This window comes from Trichechus manatus, unplaced genomic scaffold (assembly GCF_000243295.1).
Source record: "Trichechus manatus latirostris isolate Lorelei unplaced genomic scaffold, TriManLat1.0 scaffold00024, whole genome shotgun sequence".
Lineage (NCBI taxonomy): Eukaryota > Metazoa > Chordata > Mammalia > Sirenia > Trichechidae > Trichechus > Trichechus manatus.
This window is the reverse complement of record NW_004443960.1, coordinates 14,283,520-14,310,889: the sequence shown is the minus strand read 5'-3', so window position 1 is coordinate 14,310,889 and position 27,370 is coordinate 14,283,520. Positions and strand designations below refer to the sequence as shown.

Here is a 27,370-nt window from a genome sequence, read left to right as displayed (position 1 = left end):
GTAGAAATAAAAACATTGGTAGAAGACCATGCTATTTTTATTGAGCTGCACCACACAATTGCTGTTAAAAACCGAGCGCGGGCAACTGCAAATGCAGCTTTCAGATGAATCCCCTAATCCCTCCTTCTCAGGGACTGCTGGGCTTAAGCCCCTCCTATATAGGAATGCTAAAGCTGACGCTCTTTTCAAATAGGGTAATGAAAAGGTCTGATGAAAAAAATCTTAAAAACACAATCTGCACAATTCATGGTCCAAGGCAGGCTCCCCGACCTCTCAACAGCCACCGTGTCTGCTTAAATATGGATTGGGCCACATTGGCCATCCTCTCGGCTTAGCCCTGCTCGTGCCAAAGCACAGAGCACCCTTCTCTGAAGCTACCAGCTATCTACAATCGATACTCACAGTTCCCATTAAAATTACTGTACGGGCAGAAGCAGATGAGCTTTTGATGATAAATCAACTTCATGTTTATTCAGCCCCAGTGATGAGTGGCTTCCCACTAACTGGAAGGTTGGGAGCTAGAGTCCACCCAGAGGTCCCTCAGAAGAAAGCCCTGGTGATTTACTTCCAAAAAATCAACCGTTGAAAACCCAGTGGAACCCTGAAACTATTACCCCAAGATAATCTTTAAACTTTAAACCAAAATATCCCCTGAAGTCTTCTTTAAACCAAACAATAGTTTAGCTTACTTAGTGAAGAATGTCTGCCTTGAGTATTGTGCTCTTTTAAGAACTATCTATATGGGATCAAACTGACAACAGCAACTCAAAAGATTAAATAGGAAGCTTAAGGGGCAGTGAGTTTATGTTAATGGAGGAGGAACAATGAAGAAAAGGAGGGTGAGAATGGTTGCACAACTGGAAGAATGTAATCAATGTCACTGAATTGTACATGTAGAAATGAATTGGTATATATTCTGTTATACACATTCTCAATAGGAACAAATAAAATAAATTTAAAAAAGAAAGAAGAAAACCCAATGGGGCACAATTTTACTCTGACACATAGGGAGTTGCAATGAATCAGGATGGATCAGAGGGCAACTGGTTTGGCTTTTTTTTTTTAACTTTTGTAAAGAGCAGGATCTGAGGCTTGGTAAACCACAAAGGAACAGCTTGTCTTAGTTATCTAGTGCTGCTATAATAGAAATACCATAAGTAGATGGCTGTAACAAACAGAAATTTATTCTCTCACAGTTTAGGAAGCTAGAAATCTGAATTTAGGGCATCAGCTCCAGGGGAAGGTTTTCTCTCTCTGTTGGTTCTGGGAGAAGGTCCTTGTTAACAATCTTCTCTGGGTCTAGGAGCTTCTCAGTGCATGGACCCTGGGTCCAAGGACATGCTCCACTCCCGGTGCTTCCTTCTTGGTGGCATAAGGTACCTCTCCTCTCTGCTTCTCTCTTTTATACCTCAAAAGAGATTCATTCAAGATACAACCTAATCCTGTAGATTAACATCACTGCCTCTAATCCTGCCTCATTAACATCATAGAGATTAGGATTTACAATACGTAGGCTAATCACAACTGATCACAAAATGGTGGACAACCTCACAATACTGGGAATCGTGGCTTTACCCAAGTTGATACACATTTTGGGGGGACACAATTCAATCCATAACACAGCTGGATGCCCCAAAGCAAGGCAGGATAGGGCTAGAATCAGTGGCGCTGGTAAATTTTAACAACTGTGGCTGTGAGCAGGGGAGGGAGGTGGAAGCCCTGGTTTGTATCATTTCCCAATTTTAAGTGATGGAAATACTCCCACCACTGTAGATTTCAGTCTACCAACAGTTTAAAAACTGGCTCACAAGCTTCCTGAAAATTTAACAGTCCACTCCAGAACACCACTTGGGCAATCAATACCCGTTGTCACCGAGCTGATTCCAACTCATAGCGACCCTACAGGACAGAGTAGAACTGCATCATAGGGTTTCCAAGGCAATCAACAGGCGGGCAGATTTGAGGGTGGCTCTTCAACATTCTTTTGTATTTATTCAACATTTATTTAGAACAGAAGCTGAGCACCGGGTAGGAAAAAGACTGCTAGTGGCCACGGTGATGGTGACAGTGATGATGATTTGAGCTATCATTTATCCAGAATTTTCCATGTGCTGGGAACTAAATGCTTTATACATATTATCTCAATTAATCCTCATAGCAACCCTTTGAGATAGGTATTGTGTGATCATCTCTTTTATAGATGAAGATACTATAGCTCAAAGAGGTTAGATGGCTCAACCAGAATCATACAGCTAGTTAACTGGTGGGGCCATGATTCCAACCTGAGTAGCCTGACTCAGGTGCTGCAGTGGGGTCACTAGGGAGGTTTTGGGGGGTGGGGTGCAGACCACACCAGGTGACACTGTCATAGGGGGTGACACCAAAATTACTGTCTATAAAACTTTTGTGCAGTGTTTCAGCAGAAATTTATTATTTTTTAAAAAAATCCCTTTAGTTAGTTATAACAACAAAAACATTTTTCATAAGCCCAGCTTAAATGTATCAATACACCTACAAAGCTAAAACTCTATGCTAATTTACGTTTTGAACCTTCTAATGCTCTCCGGTCAGAGCTGCCATTATTATCCAATTACAATGATGCACTGAATCACGTGATTCATTTGCATGTGATATAAGCACGCGCTGTTGTTTTCGTTCCTGCCAGTATTTTTATAGTCACTGATTTTGTCAAATTTTCCAGTGTTTAGCTACAATATTGTGGTAATTAGTATCTGTGAACCTATATCAATCATTTTTTGGGGAATGAAGTAGTAAATAAAGGAAAAGAAGGACTGATATATGGGAATTACAATTCACTAGTAATGTTAGTACAAAAAACATTACTAAGGATTCTGTATGGTCTGGCACAGGAGGAGGTCCATGGAGGGGGGTGACACCATGAGTTGCCATACTGGGTGACACCAGCTCTAGTGACACCACTGAGGCACTCATATTAAGGCGGCGAGAAATCTCTCCTTTATTGTTCCTAGCAATTCACCAGTTCAGCATAACCCTCTTCAAAAAACAAAAATCCTACACATAGCAGGACTCACTCTACTTAGAAGGTCGTTTACCAAAAACCAAAACCGAATCCGTTGCAGTTGAGTTGATTCCGACTCCTAGCCACCCTATAGGACAGAGTAGAACTGCCCCATAGGGCTTCCAAGACTGGAAACTCTTTCCAGAAGTAGATCACCCAGTCTTTTCTCCTGCACAGCGGCTGGTGTGTTTAAATCACCGACCTTTTGGTTAGCAGCCGAGCGCTTAACCACTGCACCACCAGGGCTCCTTAGAAGGTCATTTAGAGGCCATCTATTGTTAGTCACACATGACCTTTAGGGGGTCTCACTCCTATAATGGACAAAAATCGGAATTTTTGGTTGCCCAGAAATCAGAAACCATAGTTTGTGGGGAATTATTCACTGTGTCAATCCTTATTAGGGGAAGTCAAAGACGTGAGCACCTTCCTCTTCCCCAGGCTCAGCCAATCAGAAGCTCATTTTGAGGCTTCTTAGGGGCACTTCCGATGGCAATTTGTTCAGTGCCTACGCATATCTGACACTTTCCAAACGTAAATAGCAGCAGCATACCCAATGTTGTCGACTCAGTTCCGATTCACGGTGACCCCATGTGTTACAGAGTAGAACTGAGCTCCATAGGGTTTTCTTGGTTGTAATCTTTTTGTAAGCAGATTGTCAGGCCTTTCTTCCACAGCACCACTGGGAGGGTTTGAACCGCCAAGCTTTCTGTTAGAAGTTGAGCGCAAACCATTTGCGCCACCCAAGGACCTTACAGCAGCATAGTGGTTAACATTACTGCGCAGTCATTGTAAGTTAGGAACTGTGATAACCTTTTCACATATCTTATCTACCGCTGTTAGGTGCCATCAAGTCGGCTCCATTCATAGCAACCCTATGTATAACAGAACAAAACGTGGCCTGGTCGTTGCTATGTTTGAGCCCATTGTTGCAGCCACTGTGTCAAATCTATCTTGTTGAGGGTTTTCCTCTTTCCTGCTGACCCTTTACTTCATCAAGCATGATGTCTTTCTCCAGGGATTGCTCCCTCCTAATCACATGTCCAAAATAAGCGAGATGAAGTCTTGCCATACTCGCTTCTAAGGGGCATTCTGGTTGTACTTCCTCCCAGGCAGATTTGTTTGTTCTCTGGCGGTCCACAGTATATTCAGTATTCTTCGCCAACACCACAATTCAAATGTGCCCATTTTTCTTTAGTCTTCTTTTTTTTTTATTGTCCAGCTTTCACATGCACATGAGGTGACTGAAAATACCATGGTGTGTGTTAGGTGCACCTTAGTTATCAAAGTGACATCTTTGCTATTTAGTACTTTAAAGAGGTCTTTTGCTATAGGGTCACTGCCACTCAGAATTGACTCAATGGCGACAGGTTTGGTTTCTTTTGTTTTTGCAGCAGATGGGCCCAATGTAATATGTCGTTCAATTTCTTGACTGCTGCTTCCACAGGCATTGATTGTTGATTCAAGAAGAATGAAATCCTTGACAATGTCAATTTCTTCACCAGTTATCATGATGTTGCTTATTGGTCCAGTTGTGAGGATTTTTGTTTTCTTTATGTTGAGGTGTAATCCATACTGAAGGCTGTGGTCTTTGATCTTCATCAGTAAGTCTTTCAAGTCCTCTTCCTTTCAGCAAGCAAGGCTGTGTCATCTGCGTATCACAGGTTGTTAGTGAGTCTTCCCCAAATCCTAATGCCTCCTTCATCATATAGTCCAGCTTCTCAGATTATTTTCTCAGCGTACAGACTGAATAAGTATGGTGAAAAGATACAACCCTGCCACAGAGCTTTCCTGATTTTAAACCATGTAGTATTCCCTTATTCTGTTCGAACAACTGCTTATTTATCTATTGAGGAAGAACATTCCAAAACTAAGGCTGCTGACAGACCAAGACTTCTGGCTAAGGTCTAGGCCAAATCTCTCCTTGTCCTAAGTGACTCCATCTTAGATTTCTAAATGCAATTTCTGGCTTCTGTCATACAATGCAGCTTGTTACTTCTTTAAATTTCCACTGTACCTCTGACCTAGAAACTAGCAATTCTACAAAAAAAAAAAAAGAAAAAAAAGTAGTTTGGCCTACCCTATTCCGCTTGTCCAAACGTTGTAAGATGAGCTTGTGGTTAGAAATGGCTGATGTAAAGAAAAGATAATTCAGACCTACACAGGTGTTGGAGCCCTGGTGGCACAGTGGTTAAGAGCTCAGCTGCTAACCAAAAAAGCTGGCAGTTTGAATCCACCAGCCGCTCCTTAGAAACCCTATGAGGCAGTTCTACTCTGTCCTATAGGGTCACTATGAGTCAGACTCCATGGCAGAAGGTTTGGTTTTTTTTTTTTGGTTTGGGTTCTATACTAAGTTCTTTCCAGGTCTTATTTCATTTAATCCTTGCTCCAAACCTATGAAATATGAGCTTTTACTGCAACAGTTTTACAGATGAGGGAACCGAGGCTTAGAGCTCAGTGTAATCAATGTTAGACCTGGGGTTCAATTTCTGTACTGTCTCAATCCAGAATTCATGTTTATCATTATAGCCCTCTATTCCAAGACTACTCTGCAGTTCAGTGAAGAAGCTGAGAAATGCCATCTCTTCAAATGCTCGGCTTGCTCACTTGACTTTTTTAAAAAATAAAAATGAAAAGGGAGACCATGTGTTGGTTTTTAGAGGTCAAAAGCAGGTGGGCAATGGAGCGAAGTGAAAGCAATCACTGAATGATTGTTAATTCTGCCTTTGGCTATAAGCTCTTAGAAAGTGGGGTCTTTGCAATTTTCTTGATAAATACAGCACCAGGCTCAATTAAAAGTTTAATCATTGGATTTCAAGAATGGATGTGACTTTGGTGAGTGGTGTCTGGTGTCTTAAAAGCTTGCAAGTGGCCATCTAAGATGCATCAATTGGTCCCAACCACCTGGAGTAAAGCAGAATGAAGAACACCAAAGACACAAGGAAAGTATTAGCCCAAGAGACAGAAAGCGCCACATAAACCAGACTTCATCAGCCTGAGACCAGAAGAACTAGATGGTGCCCGGCTACCACCAATGACCGCCCTGACAGGGAACACAACAGAGAATCCCTGATGGAGTGGGAGAAAGGTGGGGTGCAGAACTCAAATTCTAGTAAGAAGACCAGACTTAATGGTCTGACTGAGACTGGAGGAACCCTGGAAAGCATGGCCCCTGGATTCTCTATCAGCCCAGAAATAAAACAACTTCCGAGGCCAACTCTTCAGACAGGGATTGGACTGGACTGTGGGACATAAAATGATACTCGTGAGGAGTATGCCTCTTAGCTCAAGTAGATGCAAGAGACTAGGTGGGCAGCTACTGTCCGGAGGTGAGCTGGGAAGGCAGAGAGGGTTCGGAGCTGGTTGAATGGACATGGAGAATCAGGGGTGGAAAGGAGAAGTGCGCTGTCACAGTGTGGGGAAAGCTATTAGGGTCACATAACAATGTAGATATAAATTTTTGTATGGGAGACTAACTTGAAATGTAAACTTCATTTAAACTACAACAATTTAAAAAAAAAAAAGAATGGATGTGATGATGAAGACCACAGATGGCCTCAGAATTCTCATACACCAAGGGAGACCACAAACATAAGTTACATTCTGATTCTGACCACAGCCCCAAGCTACTGGGGAGACAGGTACCTAATGCCATGCTGAGGAGTTAGAATAACACAGAGCAGATTTTATACCTTTTACTGAGGTGAGGAGCCCTGGTGGCACAGTAGTTAAGAGCTACAGCTGCAAACCAAAAGGTCAGTAGTTCAAATCCACCAGCTGTTCCTTGGAAACCCTATGGGGCAGTTCTACTCTGTCTTATAGGGTTGCTATGAGTTGGAATTGACTTGATGGCAATGGGTTTGGGTTTTTTTTCTTTTTTTTTTTTTAATGAGGCCAAGAAAGGAGCCCTGGTCACACAGTGGTTAAGTGCTTGGCTGCTAACCAAAAGGTTGGTGGTTTGAACCCACCAGCCGCTCCATGGGAGAAAAATGTGGTGGTCTGCTTCTGTAATGATTACAGCCTTGGAAACACTATGGGGCAGTTCTACTCTGTCCTATAGGGTCGCTATGAGTCGGAATCGACTCGACAGCAATGAGTATGGTTTTTTATTTTATTTTTTGGTTCTGAGGCCAAAGAATGGTTTGGCCTTTGCCCTCAGCTCCTGGGAAGGAACCTGTAAACCCTTGGAATTCCCTGCCCCATAAAATTGTCTTTGTACCTGGGGTCTTTGAGCCACATAGAGTAGTTTATGCTAACGATGTGATTTATGGTGGGAGCCCTTGGACTACATGATACTGGCTCAACCTCTGGAGGGACTGGAGACTAAGGCCATCTGTGCAGGCAGTCATCCATGTCCATGTAACCAAGTCCAATAAAAAAAACAGACACTAACAACAGAAGACAACAGACACATAGACCAATGAATAGAACCTGAGAGTCCAGAAATAAACCCATACATATATGGTCAACTGATTTTTGACAAGGTGCTAAGCCCATTTGATGGGGAAAGAAGATTCTCTTCAATAGATAGTATTGGGAAATTGGATTTGCACATGTAGAAAATCCAAACAGGATTCATGCTTCACACCATACACAAAAACAAATTCAATAAATGTGAAAACTAAAACCATAAAATTCTTAGAAGAAAATGCAGAGGCAAAGCTGTTGAGCCTAGCTTTTAACAATGGATTATCTAATAACAAAAGCACAAACAGCAAAAGACAAAATAACAGGCCCTCATAAAAATTAAAAACTTTTGCTTATCAAAAGACTTTACAAAAAAGGTAAAAAGATACACACGCTACCGGCTGGAAGAATATCTTCAGAAACTATATATCCGATTAGAATCTAATAACCAAAATACATATAAAACTTCAACAATTAACAACAAAAAAACAAATAACCCAATCATAAAATGAGCGAAAGACTTGAATAAACATTTCACCAAAGAGGACATTCAAATGGCCATCGAACACATGAAAAGATGCTTGACATCATTAGCCATCAGAGAGATACAAATCAAAACCACAGTAAGATACCATTTCAGTCCCACTAGGATGGGTCACTATGAGTCAGAATTGACTCAACAGCAATGGGTTTAGGATGGCTAAGGAAAAAAAAAAAAACACAGAAAATAGCAAATGTTGGCAAGGATGTGGGGAGATTGGAACCCTTATCAATTGCCGGTAGGAATGCAAAATGGTACAGCCATTGTAGAACACAGTGTAGCGGTTCCTCAAAAAACTAAAACTAGAACTACCATATGACCCAGCAATTCCACTCCTAGGTATATACCCAAAGGCTTGAAAGCAGAGACTCAGGTACTTTTATACCAGTGTTCATTGCAGGCAGCACCATTATAATAGCGAAAAGGTGGAAACAACCTAAATGCCCATCGACAGATGACTGAATAACCAAATGTGGTACATACGTACGATGGAATACTACTCAGCCAGTAAGAGAAATGACGTCTTGATACATGCTACGATAGAGATGGAGCTTGAAGATATTATGCTGAAATAAACTCATCCCAAAAGGGCAGACATTGTATGACCTCACTTGTACAAAAAGATAAGAATAAGCAAATGTATAGACATCAAAGTTTCTTAGTGGTTACCAGGTGCAGAAGGGAGAGGGAAAGGGGAAGTTATGGATTATGGAGTACTGACTTTCAGTTTACAGTGATGGAAAAACTGCATCGATTAAGGGTAAGGTTGCACAGCCCATGTCAATAAGGTGTATACCTGTAAAAAGTTGAATTGGCAAATTTGTATAAATATATTTACAAGTACGACAAAACAAACAAAAAAAAAGAGTAGCTGCTAAGCCTGCTTATGCACAAGGACCCATACCTCATGGGATTCAGTTACTTGGTTTGAAGGTTTGGGGTCATGGTTTCATGCAACATTCCAGTTAATTGGCCTAATAATGTGTTCAGTGCTTCTGTTCTACCTCCTAGTTCGTTGCACAGTGTCTGGGGTCTTAAAAGTTTGCAAGCAGCCATTCAATGTACAACTAGTCTCTACTGGCCTGGAGCAACAGAGGAAAAAGGAGAGTCAGGAACAAGAGGAGGATATGGAATGTGTTGCTAATTGCCTCCATGAACAACTGCCTCCTTTGCCATGAGACCAGAAGAACTGGATGGTGCCCAGCTACCATTTCTGAACGTTCTGATCAAAGACTCTATAGAAGAATCATGATCAAAAGAGGGAAAATGCAGAACAGAATTTCAAATTCTCATGGAATCCAGATGTTCTGGAGCCATGGAGGGTGGATGAACCCTTGAAACTATTGCCTTGAGATAATCTCGAAACATTAAACCAAAAATATCCCATGGAGTCTTCTTAAAACCAAACAATAGTTTAGCTTAACCAGTAAAGAATGTCTGCCTTGAGCATTATGCTCTTTTAAGAACTATTTATATGAGATTAAAAGACAGCAACTTGAAAGCTTAGATAGGAAACTTAGGGGGCAGTGAGTTTATGCTAATGGAGGAGGAACAACTCAGAAAAGGAGAGTGAGAATGGTTGCACAACTTGAAGAATGTAATCAATGTTGCTGACTTTTACATGTAGAAAGTTGAAATGGTGTATGTTCTGCTGTGTATAGTCTCAACCATAAAAAAAAAAAAAAAACTCTCTAGATACCAAGGTTTGGGTAAGCTTCGCTGGTAGGCAATACTCTGTGCGTATTATTACACATTGCTTCTGGGAGAAATAGGCACTGTTTACAGGATTTCACTGGGAGAAGACAACCATAAGCTCTGCACCTTGGTGTCTCCTGGACCCTGCCTTATTCATCTCTTCCTTTGGCTGACTTTATTCTGTATCCTTTTGCTGTAATAAACCAGAACTGTGAGTATAATGACTTTTCTGAGTTCTGTGAGTCCACCTAGTAAATTACTGTACCTTAGGGTTGTTTTCGGGACCCCCAAACTTGCAACTGGTGTTAGAAGTGAGAATGGCCTTGAGGATTCGCAAAATCTGCAGGCCAATTTTCATGAAGAAAAACTGTGGAAGGAAAGTAAGAAGATGGATCACCTAAAAGTAACTGACAGGTTCTTCTACTTCACCAAGGGAAGAGATGAGGGGAAGTCTGTGCAGGTGGCTGAGAATCACCCAAAGAGCTTTAAAAAAAAGTCTTAAGGCCTGAGCCACACCCTAGACTTAACTAATTAGACTCTCTGGGAGTAAGACCTAGGCATCAGTATTTTTTAAAAAGTTCCCCAGCTGGCATGTATGTATGTATGTAGGCATATATGTATGTAGGTATGTATACCCATTGCTGTTGAGTCGATTCTGACTTGTAGTGACCCTATAGGACAGAGTAGAACTACCCCATAGGGTTTCCAAAGTTGAAATCCTTACGGGAGCAGACTGCCACATCTTTCTCCCATGGAGTGGCTGGTGGGTTCGAACCATCAACCTTTTGGTTAGCAGCCAAACGTTTAACCACTCCACCACCGGGGCTCCTTACAGGTATGTATATGTGAGTATATACGTGTGTGTATATATGTGAGTGCATATGTAGGTATATATATGTGCGTATATATGTGTGTGTGTGTATAGGTGTGTATATGTGAGTATATATGCGTGTATATATAGGTGTATGCATAGGCATATGTATATGCATCTATATGATTGTATGTACATATATTCATGTATTTAGTAAAGCACATAAGGGGGCACAGTTATGGATACTTCTTAGGCATAACCAAACACCTTGTGGGATTGGATTTCTGGGTTTGAAGGATTAGGACCATAGTCTCATGGGACATCTCAGTCAGTTGGCATAGTATAGTTCATCAAGCTATGTTCTACATTCTTGTTTGGTGAGTGTGTCTGGGGTCTTTAAAGCCTGCAAGCAGCCATCTAAGATACAACTATTGGTCTCTATTCATCTGGAGCAAAAGAGAAAGAAGGAAACCAAAGAATCAAAGAAGAAACTAGGCTACAGGACAAACAGTCTACACAAACCATGGCCTCATCTACCCTGAGACCAGAAGAACTACATGGCGCCTGGCTACCACTACCGACTGTTCTAATCAGGGCCGCAACAGATAGACTCTGATAGAAAAAGAGGAAAATGTGGAACAGAACTTCAAATTCCTTAAAAAAAAAATGCAAAAACCGAAAAAAAGACCTACTGGACTGGTTGAGACTGGAGGACTCCCTGAGACTATTGCCTTGAGATATTCTTCAAACCTCTGAGGTTACCTCGTAGCTAAGTAACAGATTGGCTGACAAATAATGAATATCACCCGCAAGTATTGTGCTCCTTTAAAAACTCACCTATAAATGGTCAACAATTACTTTAAAACAAAGATGAGAATGTAAGGAGGCAGGGAAACTAGACTAATGGAAACTAAACAACCAGAACAGAAATAATGAGAATGTTCACGCATTGTGAAGAATGTAACTAATGTCACTGAACAACTTGTGTAGAAATTGTTAAATGGGAACCTAAACTGGTATGTAAAGCTGCACTGAAAACACAATAAAACATTATTAAAAAAAAAAAAATTCCTAGATGGTGCCCAGCTACCACAATGACTGCCCTGACAGGAAACACAACACAGTCCCTGACGGAGCAGGAGAAAAGTGGGGTGCAGGACTCAAATTCTAGAAAAAAGACCAGACTTAATGGTTTGACTGAGACTGGTGGGCTCTCTGTTAGCCCCAAACTAAAACCATTCCCGAGGCCAACTCTTCAGACAAAGACTGGACTATGGGACATAAAATGATACTCGTGAAGAGTGTGCTTCTTAGCTCAAGTAGATACATGAGACTAAATGGGCAGCTCCTATCCAGAGGCGAGATGAGAAGGCAGAGAGGGTCAGGAGCTGGTTGAATAGACACGGGAAATCAGGGGTGGAAAGGAGGAGTGTGCTGTCACAGTACAGGGAGAGCAAGTAGGGTCACAAAACAAAGTATAAATTTTTGTATGAGAGACTAACTTGAATTGTAAACTTCCACTTACAGCACAACAATAAAAATAAATAAAGCCCAGGGAGGTGAAAAGAAAGTTCCAATGTGCAGGCAAGGTTGAGAACTACAGGTGCGGGGAATTGCCAATCTAGTGCAAGGTGGACAGGTTCCACTGCCCCCAGCCTCTGCCTGCTTCTGTAAGTGCCTCACCCTGGAGGTGTAAGGAACAGCCACCATCATAACAACATGCAAACCACCACAGTATGACAAACTGACAGACGGTGGTTGATGAAGATGAAATAAGATAATCTACAGAAAAAGTTTAGCATTGTGCTTGGCATATGGACGTGCTTAAGAGATGTTAGCTGAATTAATAATACTAATAATAGTGGACTTAAGACTTGACCTCGCAACACCTCCTATCCCATCCCACCCCACCACCCATCTGAGGCTTCCTTCTGTCATTCAGGAGTTATTTAGCTTTTGTCTCCCCCTCCCAGACTCTCAGGAGTCCTGGTGGTGCAGTGATTAAATGCTAGCCTACTAACTGAAAGCTCCGTAAGAGAAAGATGTGGCAGTCTGCTTCCATAAAGATTACAGCCTTGGACGCCCTATGGAGCAGTTCTACTCTGTTCTATAGGGTTGCTAGGAGTTGGAATTGACCCGACAGCAATGGGTTTGTTTTTTGGGGCTTTTCTACACTCTTTAGGGCAGGGTCTTCATTTGTCTTGTTCATTGCTACATCCCCAAGACCTGGCACATGGTAATTACACAATATATGCTTGTTGAATGAATGAATGCTTGGATATCCCCAGGTAGGGAACCTCCCAAGGTTCCAACTTTTCATAGCTCTCAATATTTGGAAAGTTCTCTCTCATACGGAGACAGTCATCTGATTTGTGTGGCATCTATGTAGTGCTTCTAACTCCACGTAAAAGAAAATAATTACCTCTTCCATTTCTTTCTCATTTCTCTTCCTGCAGATGTTTCAAAACAAATCTCAGGTGCCCTCTGAGCCCTCTCTTCCCCAGTCTGAACATCCCTAGTCATGGCAGAGACCGTCACATCACCCTCCTAGATCCTCCCTTCTCCTGTGCCCCTCCTCAAAACAATCAGCCCACCACTAAAATTCAAGAGCCTGGGCCCAGTGTTTGCTCTTACATCTGCATCGCTTAATCTCCAAACTCAATTTCTTCCTAGAGGAATGGGTACCACCATTTAATGAGCCCTTACTTTGTGGCAGGCACTGGGTTAAGCTCTTAATATACATGTTATTGTTGTTGTGTGCTGTCAAGTGGATTCTGACTCATAGCAACCTTACAGCTTCCTAGGCTGTAACCTTTACGGGAGCAGATGGCCAGATCTTTTCTCCTGTGGAGCTGCTGGTGAGTTTGAGCTGACCACCTTTTGGTTTGCAGCTCAGCGCTTAACCATGCCACCAGGGCTCCTTCTTAATACACATGGCCTGCTTTAATCCTCATACCCGTGTAAAGTATCCCATTTGACAGATGAGTCCACTGAGGCTCAGAGAAGTTAAAGTATTTGTCCAAGACTGGATGACCATGAGTCAGAATCAACTCGATGGCAACGCATTTGGTTTTGGGAAAGGCAGGGCTAGAATTCAAACTCATGTGTAATCTAATCTGGGGCAACTAGAGATCTACTAGAAAGCAACACCATCAAAGACCAGTATATCTATTCATGACAAAAATAGGCAGGGCCCAACCAGGAGTGTTGTGAATTGAGCTACTGTAAGGTGAAACCCCTGGGAGTTAGTGGACTGAGGACAGAAGGACCACAGGAGGTAAGAATTACAGGAGAAAACAAGATCTATATAATTTGTCACTCATGAATGAAGGATGTAAATCAGTATATTGTCTCAGTGGGTGGCTGGGGCCAGCTATGCTTGTATAACCCCAAGACACCAAGGCACATCTCCTAAGCTGTCTGTAGTTTCTTTCTTTCCCATTTCTCTTTCAGCTTCCTGTCTCAGAAATATCAAGGGAGGGCTGGTTCTTACTGGAAGGGAAATGTGGAAATAAGGTCCCCCGCCAAGCATTATCTGATTATGAACTAAGGGCAGAGGAGAGAGTTGAGCCTCAGTTCCAACCATCAAGAGATGTGGACAAGCACTTCTCATCCTCTGCTGCCGCTCAAATCAGCAATTTTCCGGAAACAAGCAAACCAACCAACCAATCAGTTGCCATCAAGTCGATTCTGAGTCATGGCTACCTCATGTATGTGAGCAGAACTGTGCTCCACGGGACTTTTAATGCCTGATTTTTCAGAAGTAGCTCGCTAGGCCTTTCTTCCAAGGTGCTTCTGAGTGGGCTCAAACTTCCAACATTTCAGTCAGCGGCCAAGTGTATTAACTATTTGCACCCACCCCTTAGGTCTTTGCTAATCAAATAGAGTATACAGGTGGAAATTTATGAGAATAAATGGTCTAATGTGGACAGCACCCTCCCAGCACCAGAGTCTAGGAGGGTCCAAGGAAATCTTCAGAGCCAACAGAATGAAATACAGGCAGTCCCCGGGTTAGGAACGTCAGACTTCCATACAACCTACAGTTACAAACCAGCCCCTGTGAAGCCTATTATATTAAAAATTCCAGGTACATACGATGGTTTGTAATAACAAACAGGCGCTACTTTGCAATGCACATCAAAACCATATTATTGTTGTCGTTCAGTACCATTGAGTCTGTTCAGACTCATAGTGACTGAATGTACAACAGAACAAAACACTGCCCAGACCTGCACCATCCTCATAATTGTTGCTATGTTTGACCCAGGGCTTTGAACCAGTGCTTTCTGGTTCAACCTGCTGCTGAGATTTTGCATTTTCACCTCAGATATACTGAACCAGAATCTACAGTTTAACAAAATCCCCTGGTGATTCTTATCCCCAGCAACATTAGCATTGCCTGGGAACTTGTTAGAAATGCAAATTTTCAGCAGGAGTTCAAACCAGAAAGAACTGGTTTGAAGCCCTGATTGAACCCATTGTTGCAGCCACTGTGTCAATCCATCTTGCTAAGCATCTTCCTCTTTTTTGCAGACCCTCTAATTTACCAACGTGATGTTCCTTCTCCAGGGATTGATTCCTCCTGGTAACAAGAAGTCCTGTCATCTTCCCTTCCAAGGAGCATCTGGCTGTACTTCTTCCAAGACAGATTTGTTTGTTCTTCTAGCAATCTATGGTATATTCAATATTCTTCTCCATTACCATAACTCAAAGGCATCAATTCTTCTTCAGTCTTCCTTATTCATTATTATTATTACTGTATTATTACATTAAAGATGTTTTAGTGTATCTGGAAGTATTTCTTTAATGTTCTTCATGCATAGAAAGTTACACGATATACTTCATACTAAGACAAACATTTGACTGACATTAGATATGAACCGTACCTATTAGGACTTATATACAAATTCTCCTTAAAGACAGACTTAGGAACGGAACTCATTCGTAATCTGGGGACTGCCTGTACTGTCATTTTATGGTAAGACAGTTGGAGCTTCCAGAGAAAAGAATTTTCCTTTGTGAAGCTGGATCTCACTAACAACTTGGAGCAGCAGAAGTTTGTCAAGCGGGGGACATTTTTGTCTCCATTCCATCAACCCAGATTCCCCCACCCCCACCCTCCAGTACACTCAGAAATTCAGCAGGAGACTCCTTCCATCCATTCTCCTCTCTCTAGTCTCTTTCTTCTTCCCTCGAGCCCAACTTCCTCCTTCCCCTCCCCTGTGCTTTACATTCTTATATATTTGTCCAAGACAAATTGCTTTTTAAATCTTCTGCAATTAAGAGAATCTCTTCCCACCTGAGAGGTACAGTGGCTCTGGTGACGGTGACCTGCTCTCAAGAGATGCTATTTAAAACCCAGAGTGCAACCAGGGTGGCACAGAACCCCCCAGATGTGGCTGAGATGTGTTGAGTTGCATAAACGTACATGCTTCATTTTGCCTTTGGCTTGAAGCTTTCAGAAAAATGCAGATTTATAAAATTTCTTAAAAAAAATAATAAATAATACCACTAATAAAGTCAAGGCCCAAAGACAACCAGTCTCACCCCCAGCTTCTTGAGGAGAGGAACATTATCTAGGTTTTCTCTGGAGCTGACTGAACAGCCCTGGCCCCCTACTCTCCCTCAAAGTGCAGTGCTAACAGTTAAAGGAGGAAGAAGTGCTTTGATTCACTTAATACCTAGGAACAGCCAGCTGCTTTCATATGTGTCCTCTCTTGTCATCCCCTGCTACAGCACTGGCAGGGAGGTATCACTGTCCCATAGTATAGATGGGAAAACTGAGGCTGGGACAGGGCAAAGAATTTGCTCTAGGCCACACAGTGGGTAAGAAACACTTGCTACTTAGTAGGACCTGCGCAACTCTGGAAAGGAGCTCTGGTGGTGCAGTGGTTAAATACTCGGCTGCTAACCTAAAGATCGGTGCTTCAAACACACCAGCTGCTCCTCAGGAGAAATATATAGCATTCCGCTTCCATAAACATTATGAATTACATCTATTTGACATACTGGGGTGGCTTGCATGTTGCTGTGATGCTGGAAGCTATGCCACAGATATTTCAAATGCCAGCAGGGTCACCGAAGGTGGACAGGTTTCAGCTAAGACAGACTAGGAAGAAGGACACGGAGATCTACTTCTGAAAAAAATGGGCCAGTGAAAACTTTATGAATAGGAGCAGAACACTGTCTGATATAGTGCCAGAAGATGAGCCCCTCAGGTTGGAAGGCACTTAAAATACAGCTGGGGAAAAGCTGCCTCCTCAAAGTAGAGTTGACCTTAATGACATGGATGGAATAAAACTTTCAGGACCTTCATTTGCTGAAGTGGCATGACTCAAAATGAGAAGAAACAGCTGCAAACATCCATTAGTAAATGGAATGTAGAATGTACGAAGTATGAATCTAGGAAAATTGGAAGTTGTCAAAAATGAAATGGAATGCTTGAAGATCAATATTCTAGGCATTAGTGAGCCGAAATGGACTGGTATTGGCCATTTTGAATCAGATAATCACATGGTTTACTATGCTGGGAATGACAAATTGAACAGGAACAGTGTTACACTCATTGTCAAAAAGAACGTTTCAAGATCTACCCTGACGTAAAACGTTGTCAGTGATAGGATAATATCCATATGCCTACAAGGAAGACCAGTTAATATGAATATTATTCAAATTTATGCACCAACCACTAAGGCCAAAGATGAAGAAATTGAAGATTTTTACCAACTTCTGCAGTCTGAAATTGATCAAATATGCAGTCAAGATGCATTGATAATTACTGGTGATTGGAATGAAAAAGTTGGAAACAAAGAAGGATCAGAAGTTGGAAAATATGGCCTTGGTGATAGAAATGACGCTGGAGATCACAGGATAGAATTTTGCAAGACCAACATATTTGGAAATACATTTTTTCAACAACATAAACAGTGACTATATGCTTGGACCTGGCCAGATGGAATACACAGGAATCAAATCAACTACATCCGTGGAAAGAGACGATGGAGAAGCTCAGTTATCATCAGTCAGAGCAAGGACAGGTGCCGACTGGGGAACAGACCATCAGTTGCTCATGTACAAGTTCAAGTTGAAGACGAAGAAAATTAAAACAAGGCCACAAGAGCCAAAGTACAACCTTGACTATATCCCACCTGAATTCAGAGTTCATCTCAAGAATAGATTTGACTCATTGGACACTAATGGCAGAACCAGACAAGTTGTGGAATGACATCAAGAACATCATACACGAAGAAAGTAGAAGTCATTAAAAAGACAGGAAAGAAAGAAAAAACCAAAATGGATGTCAGAAGAGATTCTGAAACTTGCTCTTGAACACAGAGTAGCTAAAGCAAATGGAAGAAATGAGAAAATAAAAGAGCTGAACAGATTTCAAAGGGCGGGTAGAGAAGACAAGTAAAGTATTATAATGAATGTGCAAAGATCTGGAGTTAGAAAACCAAAAGGGAAGAATATGCTCTGCATTTCTCAAGCTGAAAGAACTGAAGAAAAAACTCAAGCCTCAAGTTGCAGTACTGAAGGATTCTATGGGCACAATATTGAATGACACAGGAAGCATTAAAAGAAGATGGAAGGAATACACAGAGTCACTGTACCAAAAAGAATCGGTCAATGTTCAACCATTTCAGGAGGCAGCATATGATCAAGAACCGACGGTACTGAAGGAAGAAGTCCAAGCTGCCCTGAAGGCATTGGCAAAAAACAAGCCTCCAGGAATTGATGCAATACCAACTGAGATGTTTCAACAAACAGATGCAATGCTAGAAGTGCTCACTCATCTATGCCAAGAAATCTGGAAGACAGCTACCTGGCCAACCAACTGAAAGAGATCCATATTTGTGCCTATTCCAAAGAAAAGTGATCCAACAGAATGTGGAACTTATCGAACAATATCATTAATGTCACACACAAATAAAATTTTGCTGAAGATAATTCAAAAGCGGTTGCAGCAGTACACTGACAGGGAACTGCCAGAAATTCAAGCTGGATTCAGAAGAGGACATGGAATGAGGCACATCATTGCTAATGTCAGATGGATCCCAGGTGAAAGCAGAGAATACCACAAAAATGTTTACCTGTGTTTTATTGACTATGCAAAGGCATTCGACTGTGTGGATCACAACAAATTATGAATAACATTGTGACAAGTGGAAATTCCAGAACACTTAATTGTGCTCATGAGGAACCTGTACATGGATCAAGAGGCAGTAGTTGGAACCGAACAAGGGTATACTGCATGGTTTAAAGTCAGGAAAAGTGTGCATCAGGGTTGTATCCTTTCACCATACCAATTCAATCTGTATGCTGAGCAAATAATCCGAGAAGCTGGACTATATAAAGAAGAACACGGCATCAAGATAGGAGGAAGACTCATTAACAGCCTTCGATATGCAGATGACACACCTTGCTTGCTGAAAGTGAAGAGGACTTGAAGCGCTGACTGATGAAGATCAAAGACTACAGCCTTCAATATGGATTATGCCTCAACGTAAAGAAAACAAAAATCCTCACAACTGGACCAATAAACAGCATCATGACAAATGAAGAAAAGATGGAGAAGGAACATCATGCTTGGTAAATTAGGGAGTCAGTGAAAAAGAGGAAGATCCTTAGCAAAATGGATTGACACAATGGCTGCAACAATGGGTTCAAACATAGCAGTGGTTGTGAGGATGGCGCAGGACTGAGTAATGTTTTGTTCTGTTTTACATAGGGGTCACTATGTGTCAGAACCAACTCGACGGCACCTAACACCACCACCACCAGCAACAACAAAGACTACAGGCTTCGAATCGCTATGGGGCAGTTCTACTCTTTCCTATAGGATCACTATGAGTTGGAATCGACTTGATAGCAACAGGTTTCATTTTGGTTTTTGCAACCCTGGTCAAGCTACTTGACCTCTCTGTGCTTCAGTTTCCTCATCTATAAATAGGGGGTGGGAGCATGTTTCTGCCTATATGGTTGTGTCGCTGTTCTCGTTAGTTGCTATGGAGTCGATTCCAACTCATGGCAATCTCATGTATACAGAGTAGAAACTGCTCTATAGGATTTTCAAGGCTGCGACCTTTTGGAAGTGGATGGCCAGGCCCATCTTCTGAGACACACCTTGGTGGGTTCGAACCGCCAACATTTTGGCTAGGAGTCAAGCATGACTCCTATATGGTTGTAGTCAGGATTAAACAAATCAAGAATATAAATCACTTAGAACACTGCCCAGCAGATCAAGTATTAAAAAAGAGCTTCCATTTTCAACTCATGTGCTTTCCACTGTCCCACCCTAAGTCTCTGCCAGGTTCTAGGGCCTGACCTCTAATCACACTTGGTGTTTCTTAACAAAATGGATTTACACAGCCCTGGCTGTGTCATGATTGGAACTCCAGGGCTGTGCTACTGAAATATGTCCTTAGTACACCCACCTCTCTGCCTGCTGTGGTTCTGACTCTCCCTGATTGAAAGCCACTACTGTCCAGAGCCGGGGAAGAGACTGGGCACAACATCTCTTTTGTGAAAATCCAGCAAGTGGGTGTAACTCGAAAATAACCACCTCCACTCCCACTCCAAGGCTGGAGATACTTAATTACCTGAAAGCCAGATAAACAGCAGGAGCAGCATGGTACATGAGATACAAACCAGGGGCTTCAAGAGGAGTTACTAAAAGCAAATGCTGTGATTCAGTACTGGAATTTAGGGCGAGAAAACAAGGCCTAGGCTGCCGCTGACAGACTTTGTGAGTTCTTGCCTGCGTTAGGACAGGACTGGGGGGGTGGGGGGTCAGGCACGGAGATGGGGCGGAGGGAGGGACCAGAGCTGGGAGGTGGCGGCATGCGGAGCAAAGAGGGAACAGAACTGGCTTTCAGCACCATCCCCTAGACATTTGCTGCTTATTACAGAGGCAGCTTTGTGATACTGAGGGGTTTATGGACTCGTTCAAGTGAAGCTCATAAAACTGCCAAACCTCAGAGGGAGATCGGTATAGGCCATTTCACAATTTGGAAACCAGAGGACAAGGGAAGGGCAGTGAGAGAAGCTGGGCTGCGTGTGCAGTCTGGGGACGTCATCCTGCCGAGGGCTCACTCACACCCCGTCTATGGGCCAGACTGTGGGCCTCGTGGGGTTGCTCCTGACCCGCCCACCCCTTAGGAAGCATAGGTTATGTGATAATGTGTGTGTGAAGGGCTTAGCACAGGACTGTCCAGTCGGCTCCGACCCACGGCAACTCCATGTACAACAGAACAAAACATTTCTTGGTCCTTTGCCACTGTCACGATCATTGGTATGCTCAAGTCCATTGTTGTGGCCACTGTGTATTTTGAGTGCCTTCCAACCTAAGAGGCTCATCTGCAGCACTAGATTGGACAATAATCTGTTGTGATCCTTAGGGTTTTTATTCACTAATTTTTGGAAGTAGACTGCCAGGCCTTTCTTCCTAGTCTGTCTTAGTCTGGAAGCTCCACTGAAACCTATCCACCATGGGTGACCCTGCTGGTATTTGGAGTGCTGGCGGCATAGCTTCCAGCATCACAGTAACACGCAAGCCACTGCAGCATGACACATGGACAGACAGGTGGTGGGGGCCCACAGTAAGGATTCAATAAATGTTCCCTGCTACGACTCTTGAGAATTCTCACCACCATCTGGCTCTACAGCAAGTTCCCAGGCAGGTTGACTTTGCAAGCCCTGACTGTTTAGATTAGAGCCCACCACTTTGGCCTGTGGGAATTATCTTCAGAGAAAGGACACGGAAAAGTCCAAAATCTCTCAGTAGAACCCTTTCATTTCCCAGCACACTCAAGTTGAAGTGATGGCTAAAACAAGACAAGACCAGCCAGGAGTTTGCCTTTGCATTCTAGAATTGCTGAGCAAAGAGGAAAGGGGTCCTTGCATTAGGAATGAAGATAATAGGATCGCTTAGGGTTAAGAGCTCCACCTCTGGGCAGACATCTTGGGTTCAAATCCTGGTTCTGCCTCATACTAGCTGGTGACCTTGGACAAGTTACTCCACTTTATCCATAAAATAGATGGAATAGCACTCACCTCATTAGGGTTTTGGGGAGGATTGAGTAAGTGAAAATAAGTGAATGCATGCAAAGCACTTAGCACAGCGCATGCCACATCAGTGCACTCAGTAAGCAGTGGCTCTTATGTCCCCTGGTGTTTATACGCCCACAGTCACAGACCAAGTGGAGGGGAGCCAGGATGCACACTCCCGAGCCCCCTTCCCACGAGTTCATGCTAGTTTCCTGGGAATGTGTAAATCTCACTCTTCTGCTTGCTCACCGTCCTGGCAAGAGGAGAAGGAGTATCAGTAGCTCCTGTGGAATCCAGGGGAAGGGGCAAGACAGAGCAGATGATAAAAGGGAAACTCACTGAAGAATCACTCTAAACGTTGGGGGTGTTGGAGTCGGGGGGATGCAGCAGCCATTGGACCCATTCTTTAAATTGTCAACACAGCAGAAGACCATGAAAGAGAGAGAACACCCTCAACTGTGAAATATTGTCTGACTCACAGGGTCTCCAAGCAAGCTGACAGGTATTAACTTGATTACTCCAGAGCAGATGTGACAAAACTAATCTCCATCCTGGTTACTGCAGCTAAGGTCATGGGGACTATCTCAGCCAAGGGCTGTCACATGCTGGCACTTGGAGCTTCCTCACCCAAGCCTGCAAATGCTTAGCATGGTCTGAAATTCTGTCTCCCTCTTAGCTCTATACTATACACCATGTGTATGAAGGGGGGTTGTTGTCCACATTCAACAATTACCAATTGACTTCAATAAGTGCCAGGCACTGTTCAAAATGTCAGAAAGATACAGCAGTGAGCAAGATAGATAAGGTCCCTGCTCTCATGGGGCTTACACACTTTGAGGAATTATCTTGGTAGATATATTCCTCCTTCATTCCTTCCCCTTTCCTTTCCTCCCTCTCTCCCTCCCTCCCTTCCTTTTCTTCTTTCTTTCCTTCCTCTTTTCCTTCCTCCCTTCCTTCCTTCTTCTTTTCCTCTCTCCCTCCCTCCCTCCCTTCCTTCCTTCCTTCCCTCATTCATTCACTCATTTAATACATACTCTGGAGTCAGACTGCATTCTGGCTTGGCCACTTATTAGCTAATACAACCTTGAGCAAATTTCTTGACCTCCAATTCTCCCTTTCTCAAAATGGAGATAAGAATAGGTCCCACCCACAGGATAAGCCCTACAGCTATGTAAGGGCATGGCTCTGAGAGACAGCTGGGAAACTGAATTCAAGAACGCACTCCGCCCACAGCCTGTTAGCCTGGGAGGCTGAGAATGATGGATGAGGAGTCTGTCCAGGTCTGAGTGAGCTGTGTTCTCCACCCTGGCAAGCCTTGAGTCCATTGTGTATCTCTGAGATTGATGAGGTGGTGCACCTGGCCAGATGAGGCCATTCCCAGTGTGTATCCAGGCAAGGCTACGTCTGGTACAAGGCTGGGCCTGGGGGGAGTCCTCATTGTCATCCCTGACTATCTGCACCCTGCTGGTGAGACTTCTGGGGGCCTGGAAGCTGGCCACTCCTCTGGAGAATGTCACTGAGCTCCCATTCTATATCCTGAGTGCACTGACATCCTTCTGTATCCTTTAGATAAGGGAACTTTATGTGATTTATTCAAGTGGCTGCTGAATCTGGTCTTTCCATCAATCTGTTTCTACCACTGACATCTGTACACAAGTGGTCGGGCTGATTGGGTTTCGGGGAAAAATTCAATGAGATCATGAGTCCAGCACTTAGTACAGTATCTGGCCCAGAGCTAGACCTTAATAAAAGTTAGCTAATTTTTATTACTGGAGTCGCTGGGCCGTGCAAATGATTAACGTGCTTAGCTACTAACCAAAAGGTTGGAGGTTTGAGTCTACCCAGAGGCACCTCAGAAGAAAGTCCTGGCAATCTACTTCCAAAAAATCAGCTACTGAAAACCCTACAGAGTACAGTTCTACTCTGACATACGTGGCGTCGCCATGAATTGGAATCAACTTGACGGCAACTGTTTTTTTTGTTATTATTATTATTAAGCACTTAACTATGTGCCAGGTGGAGGCCTGGTTGCACAGTGGTTAAGCACTTAGCTCGTAACTGAAAGGTCGGCAGTTGGAACCCACCAGCGGCTCCATGGAAGAAAGATGTGTGGCAGTCAGTTTCAGTAAAGATTTCGGCCTTGGAAACCCTATGGGGCAGTTTTACTCTGTCCTACAGGGTAGCTATGAGTTGGAATCGCCTCAACAATATCAAGTTTATGCGCCAGGCAAGAAGGTCCGGTGGTTCAGTGGTTGACTGCTCAGCTGCTAAACAAAAGATTGGCGGTTCAAACCCACCAGCCGCTCCATGGGAGAAAGATATGGCCGTCTGCTTCTGTAAACATCATAGCCTTGGAAACCCTATTGGGCAGTTCTACTCTGCCGATAGGGTTGCTATGAGTCGGAATTGACTTGATGGCAATGGGTTTTTTTGGTATATGAGCCAGGCATGTGCTAGATGCCAAGGATGATGCTCACTCATGTGCACATGCACACACACACAGGCAATGCAAAAGTCAGTAAATGCAGAGTTACAGCCATTTTCCTTTCTCTTAGCAGCAAAAGGAACGTCTGGCTCCTCTAGAGCATCTGACAGGCTGAAGGGTCTCCTTAGCACCTTAGAGCAGAGCCGATGTTCTCTGTCTTCCTTCCTTTTTAAACAAAGGGGGTGAGGGATTGTTTCTGAACATACATACATTAGTTTAGCTTATTCCCAGACAAAGAGAGGATGTTTCTTATCTGTAAAGCAGGGATATTCTAGAACGTTCCCTGAGGACTCCTGCGAGAATGAAAAGGGACCACTGACACAAAACATTTAGCATAGGGTCTGGCACACGTGAAAAGCATGATAAACAGGAGCTGTTAATCATAGCCCATTTTAGGGGGTGAGAGAGAAGGTGGTATGTAATAGTAAAAATATGGGTTTTAACAACCAACATGTCCAGATGAATGACTAAACAAAAGGTGGTATACACATACAATGAAATATTGAAGTTCTGATGCACGCCACTACATGGATAAACCTTGAAAACATTTTGCTGAGTGAAATAAGTCAGTTATGTGAAATAAGCAAATATATAGAAACCAAAGATTATTAATGGTTACAAGGGGTGGGAGGGAGGGGGAAAGGGGGAGCTCTTGCTTACGGGGCATTGAATTTACATTAATGGAGGTAGAATGATTTGGGAAAGGACAGCAATAATGGTTGCACAACAGGAAGAATATAATCAATGTCAATTACACATGTAGAAATTACTGAGATGGCGTATGTTTTGCTGTGTATATTTTCACCACAATTTAAAAAGAAAATGAGTTTTGAGGGCAGGAAGATCTGGGTCTGAATCCTAACTCCCTATTTACTAGTTGGGAGGCCTTGGGCAGGTTGTTAAACTTCTCTGAGACTCATTCTCGTCATCTGCAAAACGGGACAGTCACATCACTGGCCTCACAGTGTTGAGAAATCAGTGAAAGAATGGGTGAGCGGTGCTTAGCAGGTGCCTGGGAGGCGTGCTACTGCTGCTGCTTCCAGTGGACACTGGGTTGTGAGCTGACAGGTAGTGAAGAAGCTTAACCACCATGTTGCCCTTTGCTGTTGTTGGGTGCCGGCAGGTCAACCCCGACTCATAGGGACCCCATATGACAGAGTAGAACTGTCCCATAGGGTTTTCTTGGCTGTAATCTTTACAGAAGCAGATTGCCAGGTCTTTTTCCCATGAAACTGCTGGGTGGGTTCCAACCACCAACCTTTCAGTTAGCAGCTGGGCGGCTTCCTGGTTGCCTGTTAAGCCTCTGTTTTTGCTTCGTTTTTAAACTTGCTGTTTATCTGCAGGGCCCAATTTCAAGAACTGCAGTTTCTCTTGAAAGATTTATCTGTAATCCTCAGAATGCTGTGCTTTGTGGTCAATGGACTTTCAAGCCATGTGACTGAGGGTGTTAATGACCCCATGATATAGGCACTACTGTTTTACCCATTTTATAAATGAGAGAACCGAAGCTCAGAGAGGCTAAGTCATCTGCCCAAGGTCACCCAGCTTTTTGGATCCCAGACCTATGTGAACCCAGAGAGTGTGGTCTTAGCGACCTCAGCATTCTCTCTGTCCCCCTCCCGCTTCTCCTACGGGTAACACAGAGTCAGAATGGCCTAAACTCAATCCCAGCTTCAGTATCCTGTTTAAAACTGAAGGTCACGGTACCCACTTCTCTAGGTGGTTGTGAGAATCAAATGAGAAAACAAGATGTACACAATGCCTTTATCCCACGGCCTGGCACACAGTAGGTGATCAATGAATGTTAGGTTCCCTGGTGTCCACCCTCCTCCACACGCCTTCCTTTTTGCTGCCACTTCCCCAAAGCACCTCACTCACATGAACCTGAGCTCCGACTCCCTTCGGACCAAGACTTCCCGGAGACGCTGGATTTTCGCCATCTCAAGTTCAATCTCCTCCGGCATCATGGTTGTCTCAGCCATGGAGATGATATCCAGTTGATCTGTGCGGGAGACACGAAACGCAGGGGTCAAGACCACACGGCTGCAGCAAGGCCAGGTGGCTCGGAGCTGTCAAGAAACCCCATGGGACATTGGAATATTCATCCTTCTAGAGAACAGCCTTGTTCCAATGACCATCACGAGCCCCAAGGGCCCACAGACCCCAGCTTGTGCTCGTAATATGTATTTGTGAGTGGCCCCTTTGGAAATCAGAAAACATGTTTTGTGTGGAAACCCTGTTATGATGGCAAGTAGAAGCTCAGACAAGCTCACAAAAACCCATTTAAGGCATAAGGTTGTCAGTCTCTGCCTGGTCCCCGCTTCTGACCTTCTGCTCCCCTTGACCATGGCCACTGTGCCCTGTCCCGTCCTCCAAGACCAATTCCAACTACAGGCAGAAAAAATGCTTATGATAATTATTTTATGGGAAGACTAATAATCATCTTATAGTAACACTAAGTAATGGAGCCCTGGTGGCGCAGTGGTTAAGAGTTCAGGCTGCTAACCAAAAGGTCGGCAGTTCAAATCCACCAGCCCCTCCTTGGAAACCCTATGGGGCAGTTCTACTATGTCCTCATAGGGTCGCTATGAGTCGGAATCAACTCGATGGCGACGGGTTTGGTTTTTTGGGTTTAATACTAAGCAGTAGTCATAAAAAGTAATAAAAAGTTTGTTGTAGAAAATTGAGATAATGCAGGTAGGGAAAAAAGAGTGAAAATAAAGTTATCCACGATCCCATTGCCCAGAGAAAACCACTAGTAGCATTTTGGTGTGCATTCTTCCAGTCTTTCCATAAATCCAATGACCGGTGTCTTCATCAGAGAGGAGACAGGATGATTCAGACACAAAGACATATGCAGGGAATCACACCAAGTGAAGACGGAGGCAGAGACTGGAGTGATGCACCTACAAGCCAAGGGAAGCCCAGGATTCCTGGAAGCACCAGAAGCTAGGAGAGAGGCGTGGAAGGATTTTTCCACAGAGCCTCTAGAAGGAACCAACCCTGCTGACACCTTGATTTCGAACTTTTAGCCTCCAGATCTGTGAGAGAACAAATTTCTGTTGTTTTAAGCCACCTGGTTGGTGGCCATTTGTTATGGCAGCCCCAGGAAACTTATGCAGGAGGTGTTCTAGCATCAGATGACCTGGGTTAAATTCCAGCTCTGCCCCTTGCTAGTGTAGCCTTGGAGAGTTAGTTAACCCAGGGATGGATTACCCAATAAGCAAGGTATGCATGGGCTTGCCTGTGCTTATTTACTAATCTGTAGTGCACAATTTCACGTGGGTTTCACCACAGTTAAGCCCGTGCGTAGTTTGCTTACCGTAAGCCTGTGTGTACTGTGCTTAC

The 27,370-nt window shown here is 43.4% G+C and overlaps 1 protein-coding gene across 1 annotated transcript in view; it reads right to left on the bottom strand.

The window, feature by feature from the left end:
• The window catches only part of BMERB1 (bMERB domain containing 1), a 122,554-nt gene that overhangs the window by 23,529 nt on the left and 71,655 nt on the right, over positions 1 to 27,370 (bottom strand). The window contains exon 2 of the mRNA XM_004373277.2: positions 25,901 to 26,024. Within this exon, the coding sequence (XP_004373334.1) occupies positions 25,901 to 26,024 (124 nt within the window). The remainder of the gene's footprint in view (positions 1 to 25,900; positions 26,025 to 27,370) is intronic.